The sequence below is a fragment of the Neurospora crassa genome, linkage group VI (genome assembly GCF_000182925.2).
Source record: "Neurospora crassa OR74A linkage group VI, whole genome shotgun sequence".
In the NCBI taxonomy this organism is placed as follows: domain Eukaryota; kingdom Fungi; phylum Ascomycota; class Sordariomycetes; order Sordariales; family Sordariaceae; genus Neurospora; species Neurospora crassa.
Genome location: NC_026506.1, coordinates 441,107 through 458,549, shown reverse-complemented (window position 1 = coordinate 458,549; position 17,443 = coordinate 441,107). Strand labels below are relative to the sequence as shown.

Below are 17,443 nucleotides of genomic sequence, written 5' to 3'. Positions count from 1 at the left end.
GTAACCGGTGACGGGCAATAAGAAGCGCCTAGACGACTTTTGGAGCTTTTGGTATTTGTGATCCTGTGTCAAATCCAAACGCCAAGCCACTTAGACTTCCTTGCCATGATATTCGTCATTTGGTGACATTTCGGTGAGGCGACCGCTGGAAAGGTTCTGTCTTCACTTCTTGGTTGTTGTTGATGGTAGTGAATCTGCGAGTTTTGAGGTGTTGCGCGTATGACTAACGCTGTTCGGGTGAAGTTTCAAGCTTGCAAGTCTTCTCACGACACTGACAGTAAATATGAAAGTCACATCTTCTAGGACTGCTGTCCCAGCGAGAGGGCTCAGAAAGGACACAAGAGAATCTTGGGAGGGTAGGCTTCCTGGTAAGTAAACTACAACAGGAAATAGAACGGTACTTCTTCGTGTACATTGGACGGTATCAAGGCTTTGCTTCATAGCAATCACAATGTCAAACTAACCAGCTGGTAGCCCTGCGACCTAAACCAGTTGCGATAATTCCTTTAGGACCCCCTTTCGCTCTCACCATTCCATGACTCCCTTCCCCACTCTCTGATTCACCATTCCCAGGCTCATCGCTCCTTCCGGACATCTCTCCGTCTCTTACTCGGTGTCCTCATCGTCGTACCCTCCCATTCCATGTTCTCTCGCCCACTTCTCCCTCTGGGCGACGGTCATCTCGGCCAGCCGGTCATTAACTAGCTGACGCGGACGAACTCTACCCGAGAAGAAATCCTTGATCCACAATCTAGGACGAGGTGGTTCGAAGCGAGTGGCGATGTACCACGGTGGAGGGTAGACGACGGTGCCCTTGGGGTCAGCACGAGAGTTCTCCTCCATCCAACGAATAGCCTCACGGCGGAGGTCCGGCTCGGAAAGGGAGTTGTAATAGTCGATATTACACATGGCCATGTAATATCGCTCCTCGCTCTGGCTGGGTTTTCGGCCAGAAGGTGATCCTTTGGTCACGGAGTCCGAGTCTTCGTCCTCTAAGTCCAAGTCAACCTCTGAACCGGAGAGCAGGTCGTCGATGTCACTTGTCGACAGCTCGGGCTCGACTGGGACCAAAATTGGCGTGCGAGTGTTTCTGCGAAGAGGACGATTACGATCGCCAGTGAGGTGAGATTGATCGTCGGTTGCACCTTCGAATTCGATGTCCAAGGGGTCTGACACTGTTGTATCCCTTTCAGACTCCTCGTCTTCGTGCTCTGACTCCAGGATTTTTCCTGGCGACGTGATGTGCTGGTTTGGAGAAGAGTCGCTCAGCTTGAGTGCAGGCTCCTCGCGCTCGATGGCTCTCTGACGCTTATGGCTGCTGGGTTGCGGGGAGCCGTTGGTGTCAGAAGAGGGAGACTTTCTCTTCGACGGACCGTGTGGAGTGGTAGGAGGGTTGACTTCCATTTTATCGAAGGGGGATGTTTAACGTCTATAGGTTTTGTGAGCAGCGATCCAGTGTTCCGATCTTTGGGAGATACTTGTCGTACCTTGGAGATTCAGTATGTATTTATAAGGAGAAAATGTCGCACAAAGACGACGACGACACAAGATTGGGTGACAAGAGGGACGCGACAAAGAGCAAGGGCAACGTCGGCAAACTGAAAGCTCGAAGGCGCTGATAGAGAAGGGTATGAAGAGTCTCGGCGATTCTGCTCAGTTTGCTGCAAAAAGTGGTGAAGATTGTTGTAGTGAGGACAACAAAAAGACGAGTGCAAAAGATTTCCGGACGCGATCAAGTGGGAGAAAAAGTTATCCTTGAGGACGCGGAGAAAGTGAAGGAAGATTCCAGGCAAAACTTAAGGCGGTCAAGAAGTCGCCGTCAGTGAAGGGTGCCTTCCAAAGTTACAAACCTAAAAAGGAAGGAACGGTAATTTCCAATCCTGATCCGTAGTACACTGCCAGCCACATGACCGCCAGTATTCGCTCCTGCTCCATCCACAGTCGCCAACAAGTCCTTGTCGATCTACTCGGCCTCTCCTGAGCTACAGCGATTCCTCTGCGAGTCCTTCAGAAATATCCCGTACCGGTACCGCCCAGTTTCATTCCCGCCATCCAGGTAAAAAGCAACCAGCCATATGCCTCGAATCCCCAAGACCCAGATTTACACGAAACGCGAATTTTAGTATACGTAGCGACATCAAACTCCCCCATCCTTCGCTCAAGGAGTTGAGAGAGTGTGTCCCCAAGATCCCACCATCGCCAGCAGACCACCGCAAGACCACCAAGGCCGTTCAAGGATATCTAGGTTTGCAGTCCTTTCTTACCCGTCACATCCCCAACTGGGACTTTGCTCGCTCACACCACTACAGAGACCGCAACATCATGTAGCCCGAACGCGTGAGCTGCCTGTTCGGGAAACGGATCCCAACAAGAGGATGACTGACCGCACGCCCCGTCCCGCTCAGCGGGCGATCGAACATCTCCTTATCAACGTTATCGACGCCTGAATAAACGCAGCTCGCCCGCAACTGCACCATCACACCGAAACCACATACACTGACAAACATCGTTGGTGAGACTTTGCCTCGAGATCCCCATTGAATAGGCGCAACAGCAGCCGCGCAAGGGTAAATTTCTTGGGTAGCGAGTTCAACTCCTGTATCGACAACAAGCGATGAACTGCCGTTTTCACATTGACATTCGCCGCTACCGCAGTCATCATGATCGCCGATCATTTCTTCATAATCTTTGGACTTGATACGACCTGCTCAAGCGTGCTGTTGTGGTCTCCATAATCATGTGCCCCTTCGAACCTCATGCCCGGAGGGCAACGACGACTTCAACATCTGGAACTGAGAGGACATACTGGGGATATACTTGCGTACCTACATAGGCTCATAGACTGGACGGGGCAAGAGATGCGTCGTCCGATTTGTAGGTAGAGGGGGTAGGGAGCAAGTTAACATCGGGCTTCCAGCTCGCCGCCCAGCAACCCATCCACGAACCCCGACAGCAACATTCATCATGCCTCAACTGCATTAAGGCTTCTGCGTAAGAGTATTGGGATGCTCTTTACAAGTACATCTGATACGGCAAGAGCATTGTGGAAGGGCGCTCAAGCGATTGAGACCGAAGACCGTGAGCGACCGCTGGGGGCGCCGAGTGAGTGAGGGGTGGGCATCGGGGTTAGTTTGTGCTATTCTTTGCGCTCCGCTCTCTCAGTCATGGTTTTTCTAACAATCTGGATCCTCAAATGTGATCCACGCAACCCAGAATGGATTGCTGATAGGCTTTGAAAGACAACTCTAAATACACCCTACCAGACCAGTTGGAGAATAAGGAATAAAGAGATAATTATCAAGTTTGATAGTGAGATATCTTCTCGAGACGCCATCTGATAGCCCTTGGACAGAAAAATCTCCTATCTGGATGAAACTTCTTCTCCTGTAGATATTGATGGAATTAGCAAGGAAGATGTTCTCTCTGAACTATATTTCATCCGAGGGGTAGCATAGCTACCTCTGGATCTCAAGCGCTACCTACCTATTTTGTAAATTTGTGTCTCTGCTATCTAGGTATTTGTGACCACGCCCCCAACCGTAAGTATCCCTACTGTTATTCGTCTTTATAATTATTAGTCTTATACACGCTAACTATTTACATAGTTCGCCCAATAGGCATACGGTACTACTTCGTTCATAGTCGGTGGGAAAAACCGTATTGTAACAACTAGATAAAAACCCTCCGCTTCGCTATTACAACGGCGCCGTATCGGCCCCGTACCTATTTTTCCTTAATTACGTTATCCTAAGCTACTTGTATTTTCTATAAAAGAAATGTCAATTCGGCTCCCTCCTTCCTTCCCTTCTTTCTTCTTTACGCTACGCTACCGCCCTCGCCGTATTGTATCCGCTTCCCAACCGAGTCCGCCGCCGCCTCGCACCCGCACCCACCCTGAATCGGTACTGTTACTATTGCGCTATGCCTCGTAAGAAACCTCCCGGTGCCGTTAAGAAGACGCCTGCCTCAAAGGCAGCGAAGGCTGCGGCCCCCCCCGACGATTTGGAGGGCGGCGCAGCATCGGACGCCGTAGCCTCTGATGCCGGCCCCGCTAGTTCGCCCCCTGTCGGCCGCGACGCCCCCGTCAAGCCTAGCACTCTTGAGAAAGTCAGGAAGTACTTGTCGAAGGAGACGATGAACAAAAAGGGCGCCGCCACATTTGTCTTTATTGTAGGTAACCTCCTGTTGCTTTCAATGGCTAGGGAAAGGTGACAAGGGCAGCCTAGGTTTGCTTCTGGGTTATTGTTTCGGCGTCGTCAGCCGTAACCTTGACAGGCATGCCATGGTCGGTGAGCTGGCCTTTAAGGGTAGCTATTCCATTGCGCTCGTGGGGTCCGTCATAATAATGTTGTCAGGCGAGGTATCGCGGTAGGCAAGGTAGAATGGTCGAATTGTTCCAGACAAGGGCTAGTCCGGATTCTCGTGCAACATTGGGCGTTGGCGTTGACGTTCAGTCCAACTGCGTTCACGCTGGAATTGGGTAGAAGATGTGGACCAATGGCTACATGTAAGTTTTGCTCGGTAGCCCGAGGAAGGTTGGCCCTCTGGGCAACTTTTCGAAATGCACGACTCTCGAAGCTGTGTGCGGTCTGTGGTAGGCTGCCGAGCTCAGCTTGCCCTTTGCTACGCTACTATAGAGTGTGGTCGAGAGCGCCAACACGCTGCCAGCATAAACTCGCGTTTGCGATTGGTCGATGTCGCAGAACTTGTTCGTGTGTTGGTCCTTCGAAACTCTCCCGGATTGGTCCCGGCGCCAGGGCGCAAGTGCATCCAGTCCACAATCCCACATGGCATCCAATAGCCAAACAACCGTCAAACAACTCCGGTTATCTCGTGGGCAACCACTTCAGACAAAAACATGGATTACTTGCCAGAGTACCTCCAGATAGCTCACCAAACTTTGGGAAGATGAATAGTTCCGGAGAGAAGCACGACTGATTCAGGTTGCGCCGGTCTCTGGTCTCTCGAAAAGAGAGTTGAAACCGACAATGAGAACCGCAACCCAACGGCCACATGAAGGCTGGTTACCCTGATCAAGCGTGCCATCCCTCCGGGGGAAAAAGGATTCCGGTTTAGGCAGTTCAAAGGACTCTAGAGAAGAAGAGAGTTCCAACGGACAAGGAGAACCGCAACGGAACAGCCACATGGGCACCAGTTGTCGTGAAGCGTGCTATTTGCTCCTTCGGGGGACAAGTTTGAGCCCAGGACATCTCAAGTCCCGACCCGGCTGAACCAGTTCTTCCCGTGTAACCGGTTGTCCGCGCATCTCGTCAGCGGGAGCCGCCGCCGAGGTCGAGGGGGTGGGGAGCGGGGACTGCGCCTCAGCATAGGTAGTGCACATACTCGCGGCTGCAGAAAAGGCCTGAAAAATACAAATTCAATCGTCGGTGTGATAGCCGCCGAAAACTTACACCATCCTGTTCAATGCGCTTTGAAAAGCGTTGAAGTCCTTGATGGTTCGTTGCGTGGTGTAGAGATGGAGGGCGATGAAGATGGTAGCACAAATGCCCTCACGGGCCATGATCAAGTTGAGTTGAGTTGCGTCGGTTGTGCCCGGGGACGCCAGATCACCGCGTCTGACGGCTACGGCATGTAGCTGTAGGGTCGACACATCCGCGTTCTCATTGGGACGCATTATGTGGGCGTGCTATGATAGATCCGTAGTCGAATCGATGCATTTCTTCAAGATGGTGTGCAGTGATTCGCACGATCTCGTCCCGTCGACGGTGGTGACCAAGTTCGATTTGATATATGCGCATCGGCGGGATGTCCGATGAGGGATATGTGGTACCCCTATTGGGGAGAAGTAAGGGGGTAGTCATGCCCCTATTAGTGACAGTAGGTAGGTCGGGAGACGCTATGATGATCTCCCTCTTGGCCGGCCTATGATAGTAACGTCGAGGCTTGGCGGGGTGAACCACGGCTTGGTGAGCTTTTGGCGTTGCTTGAGCTTATGTTGCAGAGATCTCGGGATTGGATCGCTCTCTTTCCTCTCTGGTGCGCTTCCTGCTGTCTCTGAACAACCCGGCATAACAGCTCCTACCACCGAGGAACTCCCTGCCATCGCCCAGGGTGACGAGATGGCCGATAGAGAACGCACATTCCATGCCACCATAAGTGATAAAAACGTTAGGCCATTGGAGAACAATTACAGCATCGACCAGTTGGCGTTAATCTTGCAACTATGGTGCAAAGACCATCAGCAAGACTTGGTACTTGGTTGCCTGATGAGTATTGGGTTACTCAACCTCTACGATAACGACAATGCTACGGCCGATACGGGTATTGTATGGATCTACAGTTCCAATACGGGGCGGGCAACGGCGGACGAATACACCGACCACGACGAAGCTCTCCGTAGCCCGACAGTCCCAAGCTCGCCAGATAGTAAAACGTTTCGAATATACTCGCTAAGAGCCTTAGACTTCTCCCTATCCACCTCCGTTGCCGAGAGCTCCGCTAATAGGTGCCATGTCGGTAGGTAGAGATTCTTCTAATTAGAGGTAACGATGGTATGAGGGGCACTTACCTCGAACCCAAGGGCAACTTACAGCTGACGATACCTTCTGTGCCTTCCAGTGGGATATATCTCCGCCCCTCACCTATCTTTTCATCCCAAGTCACGTCTCAGTCTCGATCTCCAACCACCGTCGGGACAACCCATGTACCAAACCTTTACTTACTTAGGGGTATATGTAGTACGTCGACAGCACCCAATTCTAACACCGAGGCCTCAACAGAAGATGGGGCGGACGAGCCCGAGGGGTCTTATGGCGCAGCGGTAGTAGTAGTGTCGCCCCCACCGGGGGGGCAGCCGGCCACCCTACCTACCGCTACCGCGTTCGAAACCGGGGCAAGTCGCTGTCTTCACCCTTTTTTTCCACTTTTGTTGCCCCTTTTTTTTTTTTTTTTTTTTTTTTTTTTTTTTTTTGCTGTTGGATTCTCTGTTCTAAATCCTGTCCACTTTATACCTCGCTAATCTCAGTATGCGGAGGTCCTCCGTCGGGACACTACCTTTTTGGGGCCAGGGCATCCACACTCTTTGTGAACGCCTGAGCATCTTTCCTTGGGAGTCTTCTGAGCTTCCAGAACATCATCCCGAACTGCGTGGCCCCCAGCCTTGGACTGTCAATCTCTGGATTCTCTCGCTCTCCCCGCGGCGCCCCGAGAATGCCACAATCTCCGACGTACTGCACTCGGTCATCGCTATGCACAACGATCTTTGCCGCCTCTGTCCAATGCCGTCTCCCCTCAGTCTTACGCCGGCAATGCCCTGATCCTGCTCGGCGCCCACGACGAGGACAGTGAGGAGGATCACAGGACCCAATGCCACTTTCACCCCAGAAAACCCAATCACCCACGAAACCGACTCAGATCTCGAAGAATTCCTGGCAATGGAGACCACTTATTAGCCAGCTTCTGCGAACCTGGTTGTCCCCGACAAGCCAACTCACAACACTAGCGAACCGACCCAAAAACAGACTCAAATCTGTTCGGAAAGACGAAGGCTTTGGAGACGCCCAAGAATAGATCATCCGATCCAGAGGCTTCCTTCACTTCGTCTGTCAATATCATCCGTTGTACACGATGAACGCCGTTGGGTTCTTGAATCCTGATTGGTAACCGCGAAAGTTGATGCCGTTTGTGTAGGTGTGCGTAACTGCAGAACTGGATGCATGACCTATGCACAACTAATCTTTACAAGCAGGGAGTTGTGGGGGGTATTAAGGCCCATGTACAGAAATCTCTCCCGAGGCAAGAGACAGATGCTGTCTCCGAACAAATCGTCGAAGTAGCCATAGTGCGGGTCTCGGCTCCGAAGCGACCAGAAAATGCAGTGGACAAGTGATTAACTTCCTTGTTGATTGTAGTTTTGGAATCGACACCTTCATGTCTTGTAATTTCTGCTAGAGACTCTGTCACCTTCTGGCCTCCAAAACACTGCAATTGGCGACCAGCAAGCCGGAAGTCGCGGTTCAGGAGCCCCGTGTGATGTGTCCCCACTCCTATTGCAGCGGGAGCGGGAATCGGGTGGCCTGCCCCCGCACCGAACTGGGCCTCCCACCTTGCTTGGACACTCTCCAATTGCGCACGTCTAAACAAGTCCACGGAGTAAAGACTATTTCCAGTTGAGTTTTGTTATGTTTGTACTCGATTTGGTGTTGTTCGAAGTCAAGCTAACAATTCCGTTCTTTCCAGACTTCGCCCCGCCGTGCACCCAAACCCCGCATCGCCTCTTTGCCGCTACCCCTTGCAGACACTCCGTTCTCGTCGTTCCGTCACGCTTTACTTTTGCTCTCACGGATGGGCCAGAGAGATAATAATGTCACGGCTATATTTCCCAGCAGGTGTCACGACCCCATCGTTTGATAGCAGCCGTCACGACGCCCCACACATGGGCTCTGTGCTGGGTCAGCTCGCCGGCCAGAAGGACCAATACTACAAGATAGTCGGAACGGAGTACAACGCCGACAGAAAAAAATATGAATCGTGATGACCGAGAAAACTCACACGGCGCTACAACAACTTAATGCACCATTCCGATTGGTTCGACAACCAACAAGCTCCCGTGAACCGGTCTCAGGTCCTTGAGGGGCGCTAGCCCGCCACCAGCAGGAGCAGCCGCAGCAACAACAGAAAAAGCAACAGGAAGAGCAGCCCTGGCAGCTGGTAGTTTGACAGCTTCGTATACTAGACGTAGCCCTGGCCAACGCCGCCCCCGCTAACGTAGCCGCTGCCCCTGAGCACCCAGAGCCGTAGTGGCGGCCTAGGGCGCGGGACACGAAGACTTTGGCCTGTATTGCGCGGTTGCCCCTCTCCCTTTCTGGCGACCACCAGAACCCGTTTCCGCGTGTTGTACAGCTCGGCACACTTCCTGACTGTCCATGCGAACATAGGTGACTCTCTGAGAGCCCAATATACCATATTCACCCTGTCGCTCGGCGGTATAAGATGCGCGTCTATGGTGAGATGCGTAAACATATAGGATAGTCCACCGTCGAAGTTGAGTTGGATCAATTTGTTTACGGTATCGACCCCCAACGTAGCTTCTTCATCATCACCACGCGACACCTCATTGAATACCCGGGTACGCATCTCACGGTTTCCCCTCTGCCTCTCCATAGCGTGGAGACCCTCCAAAAGGCGGGACCCCTAGATCGCGGTTTGACGCCCAACCGCGTCGTCCTCTCGAACATAAGCGCCCATGCGTGAACTTCATACGACAAGAATTGTAGCAAGCGGATGAACGTAAGGTTTAGGGCGATCTGCCGCTCCTCTTCAGTGACTTGGGACATCGCCAGGTCCTCCACCTCATGTTCGGGCAGCCCGACGAACACATCTTTGAAGAGGTCGTCCGTGATGTGGGGAAATCTCTTCGCGCCGACAATGACTGCAAGGCCGGAGCCCAGAGGAGTTGCTGAAAAACGTGGATTGATCCACTTTCCAGTTCTCGCAACATTGATCAGCGCCAAAAGCTGGGTGCTCGTCGAGAAATGCGTCTGAGGTGCCGTTCTGTGCGCGAAATCGGTCATGGTTCTGTCGTTTCTCGTCTTCATTCGTCCTAGTGTTGATAGTGACTGCAGAGGGAAGAAAGGAACGACAGGGGTCATTGATGATTGGGATACTTACAATTGGGTGGAGAAGAGGATGGAATTCGGAGAAAGAGGGGGGAGTGGGAAGAAGGGAATTGAAAGATGGGTTGGACGGGATGTTTGCAGCCTCCCTTACAGACCCACCAAGCAGCAGGAGAAGCGGATCGAGGTGCGGCGGCCGCGGCGGTTTTGAGGATAGAGACGAAGGGGGTCAAATAGGGTGCCCAGGGAGTACATGGTAGCACACTCCTCAACATCCCCGTCCCCCCTCCGTTTTAGAGAGGCTCTTGGCCCATTGCAACATATCGGTAATATCAGTTAAAAACTGAACGAAAAAATGAAACGTCTTGGAAGGAGTCATGACGCGTCGCTGGTTTAGTGTGGGGTTCGTTACCGCCCAGGAACCCTTTCTCCATCAGGATAATGCCAGGGTGCGCACTTCGAGGGTTATCAAGGGGTTATCAGACCGAGAGCCACGGCATCTGGCGTGCGGAAGTGCGTCCCAGTCACAGTCCGGCTCTCAACCCAATTGAGCACGTCTGGAACAGGAGGAGGAGGATGTTGGGAAAGGGATTCCGAGACATCTATTTGTCGACAGAAGAAAACGAAGAGAATACACGCTGGGTTGGGGAGAGACTCGTCAACATCTGCAATGAAGCCCGATTGCGACGACGCCTTTGAAAAACCCCTCGCCCCCCCCCCCCCCCCCCCTCGGCTGCGGCGGCGCCCCCCTCCAAGAAGCTGCGTGCGATCCAGGATAGGGTGGCGGCTTTGGAAGCAAGGATGGATGCTATGGAAGTGGGAGATAGTCGCAAGAGAAAGACTCAGAAGAAGTAGAAACAATCAAAATTGATGTCGCTCCCTTTCTCCCTTTTCGCAGCCGACGCTGTTGTTTCTCGTATTCAGTGACAAAATGCTCGGCTGGGAGCACGCAACGACAACAAAACACATCATCATGGAGGCGAGAACAAAAACAATTTGATTCTAGCCTATGTCCCCTCGAACACAGCCGGCAGCGCATCGGCACAGCGACAAACCCTCATGTGCCAGGTTTGCCTTTGCCTTTGCCCTTGGACTGTTCGCGCTTGGCAACAGCATCGTATGGCCTCTTGAGCTGGGAGTTCTCCGTGGGTGACTCGATTGAGGGGAGGACGGCGACTTCCTCAACCTCGACAGCATTCTGGACCCATTGAGAAGAAGGAGAGCGCTATGTCGGACTATCGCCCTCTCCGCGACCACGTGTGGTGCAACCTCTGCGTCCGCGAGCTCTACCGTATTATGCCGATGGTCTTTGGCGACCGCGAAGAGTACAACATTGCTTTTGATCGTGTCTGCTGCCATCAGGACCCCTGTGAGTCTCCGCTGTTCCTTCTTCTTGTTATCGCATCTTACCCTTGGGTAGTCCGTCCGCGTGGTGCTTGCCGCAAGTGCAAGACGGCCAATAAGACCGAAGAGTACCTCCGCGGCGACGTCGTGGGGCTCGCGATCAAGTATTGACTCGATTGCCAACAGAGCGAGCGGGAACAACTGGAAGACATGCTTTCTAAGATTCCACTACAGACCTAATTTTCGGCCATTTTAGATGACTCAAAACTCTTGCTCCAGCCTCCGGTCACTCGAACTTTTTGTTGATCAGTAGCAATCTACCGATCCCTGAATAGCCAGACGGCGGCTCCAAGCTAAATAGCACTTAATAAGCTAAACCTACCGAACGACTTCCAGCAACACTTGCCGTCCCACGACTGCTACTCAAAAAGGCGCTGTGATCATGAACAATCTCGACGTGGTAGTTAATATGGCCGAGAATCTCATCACCATTATGACGTTCACTTCGCGCATTGGACGCGGGCGTTCCACAGGATCAGATCCGCCCACGCTTGACAAAAAACTGCACGTTGTTATACCGTTTCTGAGTTTGAGCGATCACCCTCTTCTTGAGTCGGTCCCTTCTCTTCCTCAATCTCTTCCCACTCCCTTCTTTGCATTCGAGCCCAGCTCTCCCTTCTCTCCAGGGGCATATCAGCGAGGCGATCATTAGTCAGCCGTCGCGGTCTGATATGACCCCAAACGAAATCTTTGATCCAAATTGCCGGTCTACCAGCGGGACTGGATCGGGTGCGCCGAAAGTAGCTTGGAGCTTGGACAATTGAACCGTTCGGAAGATGATGGTAAGTCCGCTCCATCCAAGCGACTGCCCGCCTGCGCAGTTCAGACTCGCTTAAACCCGCAGGGTCCGTAGCGTAGTCATCGTCGTTTGGAAGGTTCTCCGTCGGGGACTCAATGGAGGGGAGGACGACTTCCTCAACCTCGACAACATTTTGGATCTCGCTGTTCTGAACTGGGTAATTGGTTCTCGATTGGTCTTCATCCTCAGGAATGGGCGGAGCATGAACTTGCTCGGAAAGACTTGTATCGGTAGTGAACAGAGTGACTTTCTCTGGGGAATTGCGATCCACTTGATCGCCAGCAGAGCGAGCAGGAACAGCTTGTGAACCAGCGGCTGAATTAAAAGAAGGAGAATGAGCGACTTGCTCGGTGGGCTGCCCGCTTTGATCGTGGTTCTGAATATGCGACATGTTTTGAATATGGTCTGCGATGATGATAGATTAGCGATCAAGAACGCGCGAAAACACATCTTGCATTAAACCCTACAGTTTCCATAAGGACTTACATATAGACAGTGATCGTGAGATGTGTGTGTGTCGAATTCTGGCGTGTAGTGACTGGGATGTGATCACTCGAGAGGCAAGTTTTTCTTGGTTGTTGGAGCAAGAATAATCAGTCGAGGAAGGAAGCAAGTCGGAGAAAGAAACCGTGAGGAGGGGCAACGCTCGACAAAGGTTCAGGCACAAAGTTAAGACGGAAATGACAAAAGGTCCAAAAGCGGTGAGGTGCTGACGCGTGAGGAAGGAGCACTAGACGCGAGTGAATGGTGGTTTGGGTCTGAGTCTAGTCTCGGAAAGGGGCACGGAGCAGGCAAACCGCCAACCTACCTCTACAAGTAGGTAGGTACTTATCCGAAACGGAAGACAGACTACCAAAAGTCCATCTTCGGCCTGTTTCGATATAGTACGATGGTAGTCGAATGTCACGATGGATCCCCAACAACCACCACGCCGCCAATTTCCACCCTTGACTCGAGTTCAGCAGATGAACGAACGGTTGAAGCCGCCCGATTCAAACCGAGTGCCGATGGACTACAAGTGCAGAAAACGTACAGAACGAACTATACGTAACGGAATTGGGCGCTTGCTGTTACCAGTCTACGCGAGCAAGAAACATCCAAGAGGTGGTTCATAGAGTTCCTCAAACTCCAGCATCCTTCATCTCTAGCACATGAATTCTTACCACCCGCCCACACCACTACCACCAGTGGAATACGCCGGTTTTGGCACAGGTCAGAGGATCTCTGGATTCCCTGCATCCTGACCATGACGTAGGCCATTGTTTCGACGCCCAGGCACGCAATCGCCAACTCCTCGTTTTTGACCCCTCCACCCGCAAGCACCACCACAAGCTGATACCTGGCACAATCCATCGAGCTGCCTCCGGCTCTTCAACGGAAGGCCGAAACGAAAGCTGCTGAAACTCCCGCAGAGAGAGAAGAACGGTTGAGAAAGGATCGCCCGAGCGCCAGTGGAGGGCCAACAAGAGGGCAGCAAAAAACCCCGGGCAAGCGGGGGAGCGCCAAAGGAGCGATCTTGAGAGGAGGGCCAACAAGAAGGCTATCAAAACTCCACTCCGGGGGAGAAGACACCAGTCAAGACCGAGAACCTTGGCCCTTGGCCCAAAGACAACTATATCCACGAACACCATGGCATCCACGGATCCAACCCTTTGCAATGCAGCACTCTATGGCTCTTAAAGGTGCGTACTTATCTTCTTTTCTTTGAGTACATCCCATCTCAAATACCAGCCGTTACTGACGCGGTCGAATCGGACAAGATTTCGAAGAGAGTGAGAAACAAAACCGTCACGATATGATCTTGATTCGTTCCTCCAATACCTAGCCCAAGACTACCACGGCATCTGCCCCAGGGCATCCACGATCCGGTTACAGAGTCTGACACCGAAGATCTAGACAATGACAGCCTCCTACCCCATAGGTTAAGATTCCCTGTAACCTTTGGTCGACGTCCTACTCCGAAACTAGCCCCGCGCTTACCAATCGCAAATGGGGCACCTCTGTCATTCCCACACTCAAACACCTGTGCAGTCTTGGCGGATGTGTGTGAATGCACACACACACGACTTTTTGGTAAAACGGACCATCGAAATAAGAGACGAAGATGAAGAAATTCAATTATCCTATAGAGAAGACTATTATTTTGATAGTCTCAAGTGCGCTGATTATGAATCTTGAGTTCGTTTTCTTTTATCTCTTCGTTTAGTAGAGATATAAGCAAATGAAATCTCATCAATGGTCCGTCTTCCCAAAAAGTCGTGTGTGTGTGCATTCGCACACATCTACAGTAGCCCAAGTGTAACCTAAGTCGTTTATAAAACTAGTCCAAGCTCCCATCTACAGCCAGCTGTTGGCCATTTTATATCAACACTTCTACTATACTTACAAAATTCAATACTTACGCCCAGACCTTAAACTTTAACTTCAACCTTTTTAGCTTCCTTCCTTCTTTCTCTTCTTCCTTTTTTTTACTACCTTTTTTTTCTCTTCCCCTTTTTTACCTTCGTCTTCTTCTTTTCCTTTTCTTCTTATTCTTCTCATCTTTTTCTTCTCTTCGTTTTCTTCTTCTTTTTCTTTCTTTCTTTTTAGCCCCGGCCCGGGAAGGGAGAAGGGGGGGGGGGGGGGGGAGAGCGGGATCCATTTGCATTGTTACTTTACCCTAACTCAAAAATTTGGAGAACCAACTGCAGGGTCTATTTACATTATCACCCTTCTCTTCCGGTCTAGAAGTAATGAAACAATAAAGTAATGAAGCAATAAAGCAATGAAACAATAAAGCAATGAAGCAATAAAGTAATAAAGCAATGAAGCAATAAAACAATAAAGCAATAAAGCAATAAAATAATAAAGTAATAAAGTAATAAAGTAATAAAGTAATAAAGTAATAAAGTAATAAAGTAATGAAGTAATGAAGTAATAAAGCAATAAAATAATAAAGCAATGAAGTAATAAAGCAATAAAGCAATGAAGTAATGAAGTAGTAAAGCAATGAAGTAATAAAGTAATAAAGTAATAAAGCAATAAAGCAATAAAGTAATGAAGCAATAAAACAGTAAAGCAATGAAGCAATAAAATAATAAAGTAATAAAGTAATAAAGCAATAAAGCAATAAAGTAATAAAACAATAAAGCAATAAAGCAATAAAGCAATGAAGTAATAAAGCAATAAAGTAATAAAGTAATGAAGCAATAAAGCAATAAAGTAATAAAGTAATAAAGTAATAAAGTAATAAAGTAATAAAGCAATAAAGTAATGAAGCAATGAAGTAATAAAGTAATGAAGTAATGAAGTAATAAAACAATAAAGTAATAAAGTAATAAAATAATAAAGTAATAAAGCAATGAAGTAATAAAGCAGTGAAGTAATGAAGCAATAAAGCAATAAAGTAATAAAGTAATAAAGTAATAAAGCAATAAAGTAATAAAGTAATAAAGTAATGAAGTAATGAAGTAATAAAGTAATGAAGTAATAAAGTAATGAAGCAATTATTAGGAATGTAGGCGAAAGGTAGGCTGAGGTGACTACGGTCGTAGCTATACGTAGGGGACGGTAAGTTAGGGGTTAATTTAAAGATATATTAATAATTACCGACTATAATAAATTATACTTCGTTGAACCTCTTTTATACCTATATAAATTCTATTTATCCGCTAACGAGTATTATAGAGCCTCGTACTAGTTTGGCGCTTCAGCGCGGTGCCGGATTATCCTTCCTACGAGCCCGACCCGATATAGGTATTATTATTAGTAATCCTATACGTCGGTTAATAAAAGGGAGTAATAACCGCTGAGGTGCTTCTGTATACGAATTCTTAGCTTCCTAATACAACCCCCCCCCTTATAGGTTCCGTCTTTAAAACCTTTACAATTTATAGTAGATCCTAGTTAAATAGTAGAGGGCGTTGGTATTATATTATTATAATATTATTGGGCTATATTACTAGCGAAGGTGCGATGTCTTCGCCCCTTAGTTCCGGCGAATTATTACTCGTAATAACCGCCGACGCTATATTCCGGATATTGTAGCCGCTTCGCTACTAGCGAGCCGCCCGCTAGAATATTAGTATTATAATATCCTTTTTTTTAAATTCTAAATACGGTAATGAAACTGCCTGCTAGAATATTGGTATTGTAATATCTATTCTTACGAATTCTAAATATAGCGAGCCGCCTACTAGAATATTAGTATTATAATATTTATTTTTATAAGCTCCGAATACGGATATAAAGCCGCCCGCTAGAATATCGGTATTGTAATATTTATTCTTACGAATTTTAAATGCGGCGAGCCGCCCGCTAAAATATCGGTATTATAATATCTATTTTCCTAAATTCTAATATAGATACGAAACTGGTATTAAATCTAATTATTTAGCGTACTGTCCGCTAGAATATCGGCATTGTAATATCTATTCTTATAAATTCTAGTGCGGATACGAAGCCGCCTACTAAAATATTAGTATTATAATATCTATTCTTATAAACTTTAAATATAGCGAGCCGCCCGCTAGAATATTAGTATTATAATATCTATTCTCCTAAATTCTAGTACGGATACGAAACCGGTATTAAATCTAATTATTTAGCATACCGCCCGCTAGAATATCGGCATTGTAATATCTATTCTTATAAACTCCAATATAGATACAAAACTAGTATTAGATTTAAGAAGTTAATTAGGTTCCCGACTGTTACTAAGACTATCGTCCTATAGGCGTACGAGGTAATAAATATCGTTTTACTTAATAAGGAGTACTATACCGAATTTAAAAGTATTAATAAATACTTTAAGATACTAATATAATTACACCCTATAGTTCCTCTTACTAGATATTTTCTATTATCCGCGCTTGTAGCGCGGCCTAATACTTTCGTAGGGCACCCTCTATTATCTATACCTATTATATAATACCTATATAATTGAATTCGAAACTCCTCTTATAGGTTATTCTCTATTTAATTATTTGTACCTACTACATTTTACTATAATACCTAAATATAATTCCCCTCCCTACAAATTCCATATTTAGAACCTTCGTTTCCTTCCTTCGCTTCTTATAATTCTATATACTATTTCCTCCGTAAACCTCCCTTATTTATATTATTCCTTTTTAATCGCCTCCCTATTACCCTTACTTCGTTTTTTATATTACTCTCTTCGTTCTAATAGTATAATTCCTAATTACTACCCCTACTCTCCCTACTACAATTTAAATTACGTACTTTCCTATTTTCTACCTTTTTCTCCTACTTTTTTATAGCCGCTATTACTACCTATTCGTCCTATTCTTCCCCTTCTAACTATTATTTTTATTTTATCCTTCTATTTACTCCCTCCTACTACTTATATAACTATTTAATACTCTTCTTACCCTATATTATTTTATATTCGCCTATTTAAAATTATATTTATTTACTTTAATTTATATTCGTATAAGGACCTCCTCCTTCGTTTATATAACGCCCCTTCCGCCTACCTTCTTCGCCTCTCTTCTTCTTCTTCCTCCTATCCTTACTTTTATTACTATATCCGCCCCCCCTTCGCCTATACCGGCCCCCCCCCTAAATATATATTTCGCTACTATATATTTACATACTAATCCCCACTTCCTTAACGCGCTTAATTAGTACGTTTATTTCCCCTTTCTATTTTCCTTTTTCTACT

The 17,443-nt window shown here is 48.2% G+C and overlaps 5 protein-coding genes across 5 annotated transcripts; 1 reads left to right on the top strand and 4 right to left on the bottom strand.

Moving 5' to 3' along the window:
- Nucleotides 1-606: 606 nt before the first annotated feature.
- On the bottom strand, nt 607-1,404 carry NCU04706 (hypothetical protein; the record flags this gene model as incomplete). Its single annotated transcript, XM_955144.1, has 1 exon — nt 607-1,404. The coding sequence occupies one exon, from the start codon at nt 1,402-1,404 to the stop codon at nt 607-609; it is 798 nt and encodes a 265-aa protein (XP_960237.1).
- Nucleotides 1,405-3,921: 2,517 nt separating this feature from the next.
- On the top strand, nt 3,922-4,673 carry NCU04705 (hypothetical protein; the record flags this gene model as incomplete). Its single annotated transcript, XM_955143.3, has 2 exons — nt 3,922-4,170; nt 4,638-4,673. The coding sequence occupies 2 exons, from the start codon at nt 3,922-3,924 to the stop codon at nt 4,671-4,673; spliced, it is 285 nt and encodes a 94-aa protein (XP_960236.3).
- Nucleotides 4,674-4,939: 266 nt separating this feature from the next.
- Nucleotides 4,940-5,635, bottom strand: NCU04704 (hypothetical protein; the record flags this gene model as incomplete). The annotated part of the gene is made up of 3 exons (XM_955142.3): nt 4,940-5,089; nt 5,344-5,362; nt 5,412-5,635. 3 exons carry the CDS (start codon nt 5,633-5,635, stop codon nt 4,940-4,942), a joined length of 393 nt encoding a protein of 130 aa, XP_960235.3.
- Nucleotides 5,636-8,691: 3,056 nt separating this feature from the next.
- Nucleotides 8,692-9,830, bottom strand: NCU04703 (hypothetical protein; the record flags this gene model as incomplete). Its single annotated transcript, XM_955141.3, has 3 exons — nt 8,692-9,153; nt 9,216-9,578; nt 9,738-9,830. 3 exons carry the CDS (start codon nt 9,828-9,830, stop codon nt 8,692-8,694), a joined length of 918 nt encoding a protein of 305 aa, XP_960234.3.
- An 802-nt stretch (nt 9,831-10,632) lies between these two features.
- Nucleotides 10,633-12,169, bottom strand: NCU04702 (hypothetical protein; the record flags this gene model as incomplete). Its single annotated transcript, XM_955140.1, has 3 exons — nt 10,633-10,773; nt 10,986-11,120; nt 11,498-12,169. 3 exons carry the CDS (start codon nt 12,167-12,169, stop codon nt 10,633-10,635), a joined length of 948 nt encoding a protein of 315 aa, XP_960233.1.
- Between the last annotated feature and the right edge of the window lie 5,274 nt (nt 12,170-17,443).